Raw genomic sequence first — 13,936 nt, 5'->3', positions numbered from 1 at the left:
TCCACTAGATGTCAACAGTCTTTAGAACGTTGTTTCATGCTTCTACTGTGAATTTGAAGCGAACAAGAGGGCCTGGAAGTAGATGAGTGAGGAAATGACATGAGCTCAGAGGCACGCGCTCACATGAGTTGTGTTCCTTTTCTTTTCTGAAGACATTGGAATTGTCCGGTTGGAATATTACTGAATATTTATGTTAAAAACATCCTAAAGATTGATGCTATACATCGTTTGACATAATTCTACGAACATAAATAGAACTTTGACTTTTCGGCGCACTTCCTGCATTTGGAGTAGTGGACTGAACGCACAAACAAAAAGGAGGTATTTGGACATAAATTATGGACTTTATCGAACAAAAAAAACATGTATTGTGAACCTGGGATTCCTGGGAGTGCATTCTGATGAAGACCAAAGGTAAGTGAATATCTATAATATTATTTCTGAGTTATATTGACTCCACAAAATGGCGGGTTTGGTTTCGTGTCTGAACGCTGTACTCAGATTATTGCAAAGTGTGCTTTCGCTGTAAAGTTTTTTTGAAATCTGACACAGCGGTTGCATTAAGGAGAAGTGTATGTATAATTCTTTGAATTACAGTTTAATATTTTATCAACGTTTATGATGAGTATTTCTGTAAAATGACGTGCTCATTCACCGGAAGTTTTTGGAGGCAAAACATTTCTGAACATTACACGCCAATGTAAAAATTGGGTTTTTGGATATAAATATGAACTTTATCGAGCAAAACATACATGTATTGTGTAACATGAAGTCCTATGAGTGCCATCTGATGAAGATCATCAAAGGTTAGTGATTAATTTTAGCTGTATTTCTGGTTTCTGTGACACCTCTCCTTGCTTGGAAAATGGCTGTGTGGTTTTTCTTGTCAAGGTGATGTCCTAACATAATCTAATGCTCTGCTTTCGCCGTAAAGCCTTTTTGAAATCTGAAAAGAAAAGATCCTTAACCCGCTCTTCCTCAGTGTGATGTTGATTGTCCTACAACCTCATAACTCACTGAACAACAGAGAGCACAGGCAGGATGGGTGAAAGCCAGATGCAATGATGCATGTGGCTACTGACTGATCCATCGAAACTAACGACAGGCCTGGTTACCGGTCAGAGAGAGAGATAACCTTGTAAAAGCAGCAGCAAGGTCTCCACACTCACATGGGGGAGGGGGTTGGGGAAAGGTAGGGGGTGGGGTGGTGAGTTCAAATTAAACCAGGAGGAAGTGGGCCCTTTGTGGGGCTCTTCCAGGTTCAGTTCCCCCCTGTACTCAGATTAGTCATTACCCAGAGATCTGAGGGTCTTAGTGGGTCCCGGGCAGAGGGGAGAAGTGCACCTCTGCAGCAGCACATCAAATGGGTCCTTGTCATGGCAGTGGACCATGGAGGTGATCTAGTGACCACCCTACCCTGGCCCCAGGGGCCTCATCTGACTTTATGTCTCTACTCTGATTGGCTGGGTCCGAGGTCATGTGGTGGAAGAGAGAAGACTATAAATTGACAGACAGTGAGGGGTTCTGGAACTCCATTCAGGGACATTTACCTGCTCTGTTCAGTCTTATAAACCCATTCCAGAGTTTCACTCAGAGAGGGGGTGTTTTGCATAAGGAATTTCCTTACCAGCTTTCTCGCAAAACATAGAGAGGGACAATGTTTAAGACTGTTGCTGTTATGAGCAGTATTGTTGTCTCTGTGAGGTTAGGGTCTAGTTAAGTGTTTGTTCAGTCAGTCTGCGGGTCCAGACGACCCATACTGCATTAGAATAGGATCAGTGTGATCAGAGTGACAGAGTCGTGACGCTGAGTCAAACTAATGTCTCTATGTGAGGCCCTGACAGAGGGCAGTATTTCTAGCTACTGACCGTCTCTGACAGAGGCCTGGATTGTTCTCCGGGTGGTCAGGAGATGCTTGGACAGCGTGACTGTAGGCTTGTAGGTTGGTACTACCCAGCGCTACTCACCATAGGGGATTTTTACTCCCAGATACACAGGCAGGAATAGGCCTCAGTATGACTAGATGTTAGAACAATGGCCTCCAGTAAGGTTCAATACACAGCTCCAGAATGCTGACTCATTTCCAAAGAAACTACAGTGCGAATTCCTGTAAATAGTACTCACGCTTACACCATGAGTTCCAGTGCAATAAGTTCACCTTGCCCTGCTGCACACATATGAATACTTCACTATCATTACTTAACCCTTCACAAAAAAAAACACCTGATAAAACTAACTCTTTGTTAGGAGAGGCATTGTATAATCTTCCTTCCTACTGGAGCGGCATCCTTTCAACAGACAAATCCTTTGTGTCAGCAATGTGCCATGATAACACCCCACTTTGTTCAGTCTCTTGTATTAAAATCATTGGGAGTATTGTCATAAAACGAACTGTAGCAGTACGTTTCGGGACAGTACACCAGGAAACACAACACAGCCAATGACGTGAACATTCCACATGAAAGGTGATGGATGCATTTGTATGCTGGGGCCGGCTGCAGTCGACTTCCCATGCCCGGTCCCATGCCTGGTATACAGGGGGAAGAGCCCTTCGCAGGCCTTGTGTATATGGGGGAGGGATGCCGGCTCCCATTCAGTGTTTAGGAGCGGTGCCTTTGGATGAGCAGCGCTCAGTTCAGCCCTACATAGTGAGGAGCATATCATTCAAGCAGGGCTTTTGTTCAGTAATGTCTGGCATGAAAGAAGACGTTCCCATCGACCTCCTTTCGCCTGCAAGCATTTCCCTTTTAGTTAGCACACAGGACTGACCCATCACACACACCCACACATGGAGGACCAGCAGTACAGGACAGTAACCCCCCCCCCCCCCCCCAGTGTGAGGGAAACAAAAGGATCCTGACCGCTAGGTGAGAAAACAGTCCCTAATCATTACATAACCAATGACTACGTAGAAGAAAACGATTGTTTCCGATAGAGCAAACTGCAACACCATATATTAGTCTAGCTCATCCTCACCTTGTCTCTGTATGAAGACTCGGAGCAGCGGGTGGGCCGTAGACACCGCCTTGCAGAAGTTGTCGTCATTGTTGATTGGCAGCAGGTCTCCGTGGATGTCAGCGTAGCCAATCATGACCTCCATGTTGGCGATGCGGTGAACGTGCACGATGAGCTTATAGAAGTCCTCGAACTTCCCCGGCTTGACACGGTCCACGGAGAACCGTCGGAACTCTGCTCCGTACTGCAGGGACAACACGTAGGGATGGGTTAGCAAGACAGCTGCTTGGTGACAGAGCACAGCACTGAACACAATTTGAGCCAACCTTATACTTGAATCTCGATCGATATCGACCTGGCCTATAAACGTATAGTAAGACATAAAAGACCTCAGTGGGACAGAGTCCTAAAACGCTAAGTAATCACAGCGTCACAACTGTTTCACATTGTTCTCTAATCCACCACCGAGGTTAGACGATGTTCAGCCAAAACAGAATTGGCAGACAGACACAATGTTCCTTCAGGACGGCTAAAGAAGATGATTTTCCTGAACTTCACAGACAGTCTAACCACAATAAAACTATTTACACAATGTAACGCTCAAAACAAGCCACGACACAGGTAAAGAAAAGAGCCGTATTGCTATGTCCATGTCCTCCATTTATCCCACTGAAGCAAGGGGGAAGTGGAGGTTTAGGCTTGTCCTAAATGCACCCTTTTCCCTAAATACACAGTGAGCTCCAAAAGTATTGGGACAGTGACAATTTTTTTTTGGGGGGGGGGGGGCTCTGTACTCCAGAACTTTGGATTTGAAATGATACAATGACTATGAGGTTAATTAGCTTTAATTTGAGAGTATTTTCATCCATATCGGGTGAACCGTTAAGAAATTACAGCACTTTTTGTACATGGTCCCCTAAAATGTTGGGACTAAAATTATTGGGACAAATTCACTTGTGTGTATTAAAGTAGTCAAAGGTTTAGCATTTGGTCCCGTACTCCTAGCACGAAATTATTACATCAAGCTTGTGACTCTACAAACTCGTTGGATGCATTTGCTGTTTATTTTGGTTGTGCTTCAGATCATTTCCTGTCCAATATAAATTAATAGTAAATAATGTAGTGTCATTTGAGTCACTTATTGTAAATAAGAATAGAATGTTTCTAAACACTTCTACATTAACGTGGATGCTACCCATGTACAAAAATGCTTTCATTTCTAAACGGTTCACCCGATACGGATGAAAATACCCCTCAAATTAAAGCTGACAGTCTGCAGTTTAACCTCCGTCATTGTATCATTTCCAATCAAAAGAGCTGGAGTACAGAGCCAAGACAACATTAACATTGTCACGGTCCCAATACTTTTGGAGCTCACTGTAGTCCAGTACTGTTGATCAAGGCCCCTGGTCAAAAGTAGTGCACTATATAGGGAGTAGGGTGCCATTTGGGAAGGAACCTGAAACAAAAGGAACAATGCAGGTGAATGAGTCAGCAGTAAACAAGCCTATCTGGATGAGATGACGCCAACAGACAAAACAGTTCGGGTCAGAACAACATTATATGGGGGTGGACGAACTGACTGAGCACGCACACACACACCAAGGTTTGCTCAGACAGGATGCCCAGAGGCGTGATTGTCTGTACTGGTGTGTGTGTGAGTGTGAGTGTGAGTGTGAGAGGAGAGAGAGAGAGAGAGAGAGAGAGAGACTGGACCACCATGGAGAGCAGCTGGGGTGACCCAGGGGTCACAGCTCTGGTCATGTGACTGACATGGCCAGTAGAAACTCTATCACTGTATGCGTGGGCACTGGGCCTGCATAACACAAGCTAGGCTTTGTCTCTGACAATAGCAGTCACATTACAACAGTAGTCACTTGTGGATGGTGGCGCACTGTGCTGCAGTATGCTATGGTACGGTAATTATCTTCTCAGAGAGGAAGGCCTAGGTTAGACTGCTGGGAGGTTAGTGTTAGACTGGGCCTGTCATGCAGTTTGTCATTACAATGTGAAATATCATCTGAACATGTTGGTGAGGCAGTGTGATGCCAGGTGTGTTATCCAACTCATACTGATGCCAACACACACACACACACACACACACACACACACACACACACACACACACACACCACACACACACACACACACACACACCAAAATAAATCAAATGAAACCTACATTTAACAATAAGTGATGAGTTTGTGACAGACTGTTCTCGCTCAGCTTGTGGGCTGAGGTCTTGTGAAAACCACTGAGTCATGATATGATTTTATGAGAAAAAAACCCCCGAAATAAAATGGATTCAAAAACAGAATCCTAAAAGTGCTAGATATGTTAGCTGTTGAAAAGTAGACGTCAGTGTACTTTTTCAGTTTCAGTATGTTACCGTGTCATCCGTGTGACTGAGCTGTTAAACCAGCCTGTGTTTAAAACATGAACACAGCCTAAAGGGAATCAGCCAGCTACAAGTCTGAACAAGATCATGAGCTAAATTTGAATCAGAACCTGAAAATAATACATCACACTAACAAAGAGCACCACCTCCTCTTTCACAGGAGAATGTTATCGGGTCCAGACAGGTACAGACTGACAGGCTGCGCTGCTCAAGCATTAGGCCGACACGCTGACTGACACGGATGGAGGCCAGACTAAGTTTGCTAATGTCTGTTTGCTCTGTCTTATCACGTTTCTTCCCCGTGTGACAATCTAAACTACCCAGCCGAGCTACGGACAGTTGTGTATGGAGATGCAAATTCCAGTGGTTGAGAGATGAACCGTGATGGGTGAGGGAGGGAGAGGGTGAGGTAGATACTGCTGGGTGAGTGAAGACATACTACAGTACCATCTTAAGACAGCTCTACAGAGAACACCTGGCGCTGAGACAAACCAGCCCGTTGCAACACAGCTCGTCTTTGAGAAGCCACGTTGTTCTAGTCTGGTGTTATCAGAACAACTCCTGAGAACAGGTTATCCTCCTGGGTCGGTGAAAAACAGGAACTAAACTCCTTTATGACATCACTAAGAGGCTGATACCGATTGACTCCCTCAGTGGGGAGAGATGGTGCCTGACTGAGGTCACACTCCAACAGGCCTGAATAGAGTGGTGATGGTGAGTTAGGTTGTTGTGTCACTAGAGGATGACACTGGTTGACTCACTACAACAGCCAATTAGTTCTGTGATGACACGTTTAGTCCTGCCCTACCTAGCCCAACCCAATACGGCTCTTGATGACAAGTTTCCTCTCCACCTGTCAGAGGTTGTTTCAAACACACAAACAAAACTTTAAACTGCTTGCTCCTTAAGGGCTTCCCAGGAGAGACAGGCCAGAAGGGGGCCCTAACCCTCTGATAGGGCTCCTGATAGAGGACCTCCTTTCACCACAGACAGAGAGACAGACAATGGGTCAGCAGCATTCCAGCCCCGGTATGAATTAGTGAGACTGAATATTAACTCTGAATTAGAGCTGAATACTCACTCAGCCCTCTGAAACAATAGAGGGGATCAGCTCTGCGGCGGGCAGGCACGGTGCAATGATGCACTTCACCAACGAGAGCCTTGAGCCTTCAAAACACTGCCAGCCACAATACTACACAAAGATTATACAACCTGCCTATGAAGCGTACAGGCTGTGAAATCCACCTGAGGATAAACTAAACATCAGCACCAGCTCCATCCTAAACCTTGTACGAGAGGAGGAAAGAGAGGAATGATGGAGGAACATTATCTGTTGCTCAGGTATCATAGTAGTAGAAGAATATACTATCAGTACAATATATTGACATGTCAGGATGGAGGAAGGACACGACATGGGCCAGTAGTAAGAGATCTAGTCGTCTGAACTGATCTATTCCACCAATGGTTTCAACGGCACATTTTCGTCTGATCACCCAACAGTGTCTGTTGGTTGGTAGGCAACTGGCACACACTCCAGACTTAGAGTGATGTTTACAGTGTAAGGGGAGAGTCAGACACCCAGCAGGTCAAGAGCTGCTTGTCCTAATAAATACAACATGTCTCGGTATCTAGCCCACATCCATAGACGATTACATTTTAGTTTTGCAACAATGAGAGACATTCTTTGTGTTAAAATATCTAAATAGCTCGGTGTTAGGTCTATTGGAATGTAACTTGGTTGAGAAAGCTCGGCTATAATCTTGTAAAGTCAGTCGGCGTATTGTTGTGTTGAAATCAACACGCTGTCAGTGTCAACTCTGTTAGTAGCAAAACAATCAAGTGTAGTTGCAACAAATGTTGCAAAAAATAACCATATCTCGACCGCTACTCTTGCGAATTACCAGGAGACTTTGTTTAGAATAATTAACATTTAATCGACCCTTCCTCAATGCAAAACCAGTTTTTCTAGAACATCTGCCATGGCATCAGGATTCGCATGAATAGTCCCAATCTTCAGCGGGTTTTCCACTAGAAATTTGAAAAAGTTGCCTTGTGAAAATCACAGTAGTTTACAACCAATTCATCAACTAACCAACTGTGGCTTAATTGTTGAGAGTTTGTGAGTTTTCCCATTGCATGTGGCAGGTCAAATCTAGACAAGTAGCAGTACGGTCTACTACCTCTTCCACCACAGCCGAGTCTATTTAGCCAGAAACCCCATTCCAGAGCATGTCAAGTAGCTTAGGCTAACTATTTAGCCTACTTCAAAGAAAATGATCATGATGGTGTCTAAATGTGTTCCATCGACAGGCCAGTCGGCTTACCTTGCTTTTCACTTCAACCGCGATGCAATCAAAATATTGCAGGGAAGATTGGGATTTATTAAAACTCCGATTCATTTTTGCGGTTCCAGTAAAAGTTCACGCGCTCGCCCACAGAAAAGGGGCTGTTCGGATCTATGTCCAGTCGCTAAATCCCTTAAATCCCACGTCGTTTAGACGGCAAAGTTTAGTTATCTGACTTCCTCGGTTTGTGCTGCGGTCCGCGACGCATTGGTGAAACTTCAGCGGGGAAATAAAACGAAGACAACAAATCGGTGCCTCTGACTTGGGGGAGTGAGTTCGCAGATGACATCATCGTTTTCAGCTTTCAACCCTCCCAAAACACCCGTCCTCCAAGACGCCAGGGGACGCGATGCCATGGCCAATATACCACGGCTAAGGACTGTTCTTGCTGAGTGCCTGGATACAGCCCTTAGCCGTGGTATATTGGCAATATACCACAAACCCCCGAGGTGTCATATTGCTATTATAAACTGGTTACCAAAGTAATTAGAGCAGCAAAAATACATGTTTTGTCATACCCGTGGTATACAGTCTGATATACCACGGCTGTCACCCAATCAGCATTCAGGGCTCGAACCACCCAGTTTATAATGCTTAGGACCCAAACTACCTGGTTTATAATAAGCATTATAATAAGCATTATAAACTGTGTGGTTCGAGCCCTGAATGCTGATTGGGTGACAGCAGTGGTATATCAGACCGTATACCACGGGTATGACAAAACATGTATTTTTACTGCTCTAACTCTGCGTTGCGTCGTGCATAAGAACAGCCCTTTGCCATGGTATATTGGCCATATACCACACCTCCTCTGGCCTTATTGCTTAAATATACCACACCCCCTCTGGCGTTATTACTTTATAGCCTAAGCATTTTGAAACGATTCAATCTGACTGAGAACAATAACCTAGTTTAAAAATCATGCATCATTCGCTCACTGAATAATACAAACTGGTTTACACCCCTTTGTCCTATTTTTTTCACTAGAAATAATTTAGAGAGATCCACATAATGTGCCAAGAAAGACAAGAGACACCAAGTTATTCAGGGACAGCCATGAGGATAGAGAATTCTGTAACTGTATAAAGCAGCATGGTCATGGTGTGTGTGTGTTTATGTATGTGTGTGTGTGCGCGCGCGCGTGTGTGTGCGTATGTATGTGTGAAGCTGTGTCTGCGGGTTTACTGTCTGCATTCTGGCGGCATGGAGACGCCTGCAGAACGGAACAGCTGCAGCCCAGCCCTCTGCTCCAAGCTGCGAGGCTACGGGAGCATCTCTTGACCTGCTGGGTGTCTGTTGACTCTGTGTGTGAAGCTACCTCCTCCCCTCACACTGTAAACATCATTCTAAACACTAATGTTTTTCTACTCTAGGCCTGTTGTGTTATTGTGTGTACTGTAAAGAAACCAAAAGTGAATATCATTTCATTCTGATTAAGGCCTCAAACAGAATGTGGGAGTTAGGCCTAAAGTTGGATCTGAAAAATATCCGTAACTTTAAGATATTACTATGTTATGTAGGATCTATAATAATTGTATTATTTGAGATCATAACAGTTTGGTCAAGATCAGAAGTGTCACTTTGATAGTAACAAAGTTTGTCAAAGTAATATTTAAAACATTAATCATTGTTACAAATTGACTATTATGGACTGACCAGAAATAAATAAATCAGATGTTAGGTAATGTAGTTCATATTGGTCTGGTATTGAACCAATTGACATACTACTAAACTAGACTATGCGTCAAAAACTACCTGTCTCAAGCTTAGACTGCAGTCCAGTGGAGTGTGGATGTCATTGCACATGTGCCCATATTTTTGGGATGTTGGCACGGTCGGCATGAGGACCCAGACAGACGTTGATAAAATAGCCTAACTCACAGTCAGTCTACAGATAGTATCAGTATGATACTATATATAGTATAAAGATGAATTTGCAGGAATATTTTATGACTTGTGTTTATAACAGAGTAGGTTATGTCCGTCTTTCAGTGGGCTCCAACCAGCAATCTTCTGGTCCCCGCAGCAACACCTGCAGTCGGGCAGACTCTAATTTTGGGTTCCAAGGATTATTACTAACACTGTCCATTTCTGTTCCCCATCAACTACCTGTGCCACACCCTTTATACACGTGTCTAAAGTAAAGTGAAAGAGCTAGACAATGTTGTTCGAAAGGAGCACTAAGTCACAGCTATCACCAGAGCAGGTATCTAGGCACAATACTACATTTAACTTAAACTAAAGATGGAGGTGTGAGCATTTTGTTACATCATTTCTGCTGCGTTAGTCTACTTTGTTTATGAACGTATTATTTGAAAGTGATACTGTAATGATGTAACCTTGTCGGTCAGGACCAGCACTTCCCTTGTTACTGGTTCAGAGGGGTTGGGTTAAATGTGGAAGACACATTTCAGTTGAATGCATTTAGTTGTAAAACTAACTAGGTATCCCCCTTTCCCTTTGAAAGAAAAACCTAAGAAATTCTAAATTGATGACCAGACCTGTAATCATCTAAACTGATAATGTTTGTCTCTTTATCTCTTGGTCTGTCTATTCAATTTCCGTTAATTTCTACTTCTGCTTGGCGTTTAGCTGACCTCTCCGCTCCTGTTTACCAATTGATCAATCAAATAAACAATCAGACTTATTGTTTGTCTGTCTGTGTATCTGAACATAGTCCAATAGTTTACTAAGGGAGAGCGCTCAACTAAATCAATGCTGAAAAGTTAAATAAAGTATTCTTTCTCCCCAGAAAATGCAACAAAGTTGCTCTCACCACTGGACTCTGGGGTATTACTTTGACAGCAGTGTCTGCTCTAGGTGTAATTGTGGCCTGTAGTAGCCTGTCGCCAGCACACCTGCCCCTAGCTTTAGGCGTTCGGATCCTTCCCAGCCGGAACAGTTTGGAACAGTTCCTGCATATATTATGATGACATTTTGTGACGTTTTTGTTCGTTTTGGTCTTCGGCAAGGGTTATTTAAGCAACCACGGTCTGTTCACCCCGCTATCATCCAGAAGGCGAGGTCAGTACATGTGCATCAAAGCTGGGACCGAGAGACTGAAAAACAGCTTCTATCTCAAGGCCATCAGAGACTGTTTAATAGCCATCACTAGCCGGCTACCACCTGGCTACTCAACCCTGCACCTTAGAGGCTGCTGCCCTATGTACATACTGTAGACACGGAATCACTAGTCACTTTAATAATGTTTACATACTGCTTTACTCATCTCATATGTATATACTGTAATCTATTCTAGTATATTTTAGTCAATGCCACTCCGACATTGTTCGTCCTAATATTTGTATATTTCTTAATTCCATTCTTTTACTTTCAGATTTGTGTATTGTACTGAATTGTTAGATACTACTGCACTGAGCTAGGAACACAAGCATTTTGCTACACCTACAATAACATCTGCTAAATATGTGTATGCGACCAATAACATTTGATTTGATTTATATGGCCAATATACCACGGCCAAGGGCCGGAGTGCCTGGACACAGCCCTTAGCCGTGGTATATTGGCCATATCTCACAAACCCCCGAGGTGCCTTATTGCTATTATAAACTATTTATCAACGTAATTAAAGCAGTAAAAATAACTGTTTTGTCATACCCGTGGTATACGGTCTGATATACCAAACCTGTCAGCCAATCAGCATTAAGGGCTCAAACCACCCAGTTTATAATTAAGCATTATACAACGGATGGGTTTAATCCTGAATGCTGATTGGTTAAAACTGCATACCAGCCAGTGTCTTTTCCAGAAGTTACCAACGGCTAAATCTATGACATTAAAATGCCTATTTACTCTGTTCCATCTGACTGAGCAAACCACTGTCTCATCAGCCCAGCCAGGCAAGTTCTAAACTCCACTATAAAAAATCACTGAAGCTGGAGACTCATATTTCCCTCTCTAACTTTAAGCACCAGCTGTCAGAGCAGTTCACAAATCACTGCACCTGTACATAGCCCATCCAACTACCTCATCCCCATTTTGCTCCTTTGCACCCCAGTATCTCTACTTGCACATTCAACTTCTGCACATCTTTTGCTAAATTGTAATTATTTCGCCACTATGGCCTATTTATTTCCTTACCTCCCTTATCTTACCTCATTTGCACACACTGTATATAGAGTTTTTCTATTGTGTTATTGACTGTATGTTTGTTTATTCCATGTGTAACTCTGTGTTGTTGTTTTTGTCGTACTGCTTTGCTTTATCTTGGCCAGGTCTCAGTTGTAAATGAGAACTTGTTCTCAACTGGACTACCTGGTTAAATAAAGGTGAAATAAAATAAACAAAAAAAGCATCTAGATGTTATCTCACATGTCTTTTAGACTAACATTTAGTTTTCAACACCAGAGATTTGTATAAACCTTGCTTTCCGTCTCTCTGACATTTGCAACATTGTTTCAATATTCAAAGACATGAACATGTCAGAAGTCAGGACGAGACAGACAGGCAGGCAGCGTTTCTCAGCCAGTCGAAATCATGAAATCAGCTGGCATAATTTATATGGATACATACAGTTTTTCCTATTTTGTTGTATTACAACCTGTAATTTAAATTGATTTTAATTTGGATTTCATGTAATGGACATATTCAAAATAGTGCAAGTTGGTGAAATGAAATGAAAAAAAGTACTTTTTTCAAATAATTATAAAAAAATTTTATGGAAAAGGGTTGCATGCATATGTATTTGCGATGAAGCCCCTAAATAAGATCTGGTGCAACCAATTACCTTTAGAAGTCACATAATTAGTTAAATAAAGTCCACCTGTGTGCAATCTAAGTGTCACAGGATCTGTCACATGATCTCAGTATATATACACATGTTCTGAAAGGCCCCAGAGTCTGCAACACCACCAAGCAAGGTGCACCACCAAGCAAGCGGCACCATGAAGATCAAGTAGCTCTCCAAACAGGTCAGGGACAAAGTTGTGGAGAAGTACAGATCAGGGTTGGGTTATAAAAAAAATCTCCGTAACTTTGAACATCCCACGGAGCACCAATAAATCCATTATTAAAAAATGGAAAGAATATGGCACCACAACAAACCTGCCAAGAGAGGGCCGCCCACCAAAACTCACGGACCAGGCAAGGAGGGTTTTAATCAGTGAGGCAACAAAGAGACCAAAAGCTCCGCAGCGGAGATTGGAGTATTTGTCCACTTCAAGCCGTACACTCCACAGAGCTGGGCTTTACGGAAGAGTGGTGAGATAAAAGCAAACAGGTTTGGTGTTCGCCAAAAGGCATGTGGAAGAATCCCCAAATGTATGGAAGATGGTACTCTGGTCAGATGAGACTAAAATGTAGCTTTTTGGCCATCAAGGAAAACTTTATGTTTGGCGCAAACCCAACACCTCTCATCACCCTGAGAATACCATCCCCACAGTGAAGCATGGTGGTGGCAGCATCATGCTGTGGGGATGGTCATGCTGTGGGGACTAGGAAACTGGTCAGAATTGAAGGAATGATGGATGGTGCTAAATACAGGGAAATTCTTGAGGGAAACCTGTTTCAGTCTTCCAGAGATTTTAGACTGGGATGGAGGTTCACCTTCCAGCAGGACAATGACACTAAGCATACTGCTGAAGCAACACTAGAGTGGTTTAAGGGGAAACATTTAAATGTCTTGGAATGGCCTAGTCAAAGCCCAGACCTCAATCCAATTGAGAATTTGTGGTATGACTTAAAGATTGCTGTACACCTGCGGAACCCATCCAACTTGCAGGAGCTGGAGCAGTTTTGCATTGAAGAATGGGAAAAAATCCCAGTGGCTAGATGTGCCAAGCTTATAGAGACATACCCCAAGACACTTGCAGCTGTAATTTCTGCAAAAGGTGGCTCTGGGTCGCATCCATAGATACAGAACAAAAAGACTGAACTACCGGGTAGCGTCTCTAGTGACCAAACCGATAGAATGAACGACCGGTCGGCTAGCAACCCTAGATTTGTGTCGGGACTATATCTTGTGGAAGGATGAAATAGTATGAATAAACTCAACAAAATAACCTTTTTAATTAAAATATGCCAATCATTATTTGAACATGTGTGTAATCATTATTTGAACGTGTGTAACCTGTTGTATAAAATTGCTCGTTCGACTTTGTCTCGGGCCTAACAACCTCTGTGCCACTATATCCTCCAAACACCGGCTTCTCTGCATTATCATTTAAATAAGACCACAGGGGGTGTGGTATATGGCCAATATACCAGGGCTAAGGGCTGT

At 43.2% G+C, this 13,936-nt stretch overlaps 1 protein-coding gene across 1 annotated transcript in view; it reads right to left on the bottom strand.

Annotated features, from left to right (window-relative positions):
• LOC106588584 (partitioning defective 6 homolog gamma) overlaps positions 1-8,000 on the bottom strand; it is a 48,580-nt gene extending 40,580 nt beyond the window's left edge. Inside the window, exons 1-2 of the mRNA XM_082970077.1 lie at positions 7,678-8,000; positions 2,977-3,199 (exon numbers count right to left, since the gene is read on the bottom strand). Coding sequence (XP_082826203.1) covers positions 2,977-3,199; positions 7,678-7,752 — 298 coding nt within the window. The 5' untranslated portion in view covers positions 7,753-8,000. The remainder of the gene's footprint in view (positions 1-2,976; positions 3,200-7,677) is intronic.
• Positions 8,001-13,936: the final 5,936 nt, after the last annotated feature.

This window comes from Salmo salar, chromosome 27 (assembly GCF_965601325.2).
Source record: "Salmo salar chromosome 27, fSalSal1, whole genome shotgun sequence".
Lineage (NCBI taxonomy): Eukaryota > Metazoa > Chordata > Actinopteri > Salmoniformes > Salmonidae > Salmo > Salmo salar.
This window is presented reverse-complemented; position numbering and strand designations above follow the sequence as displayed.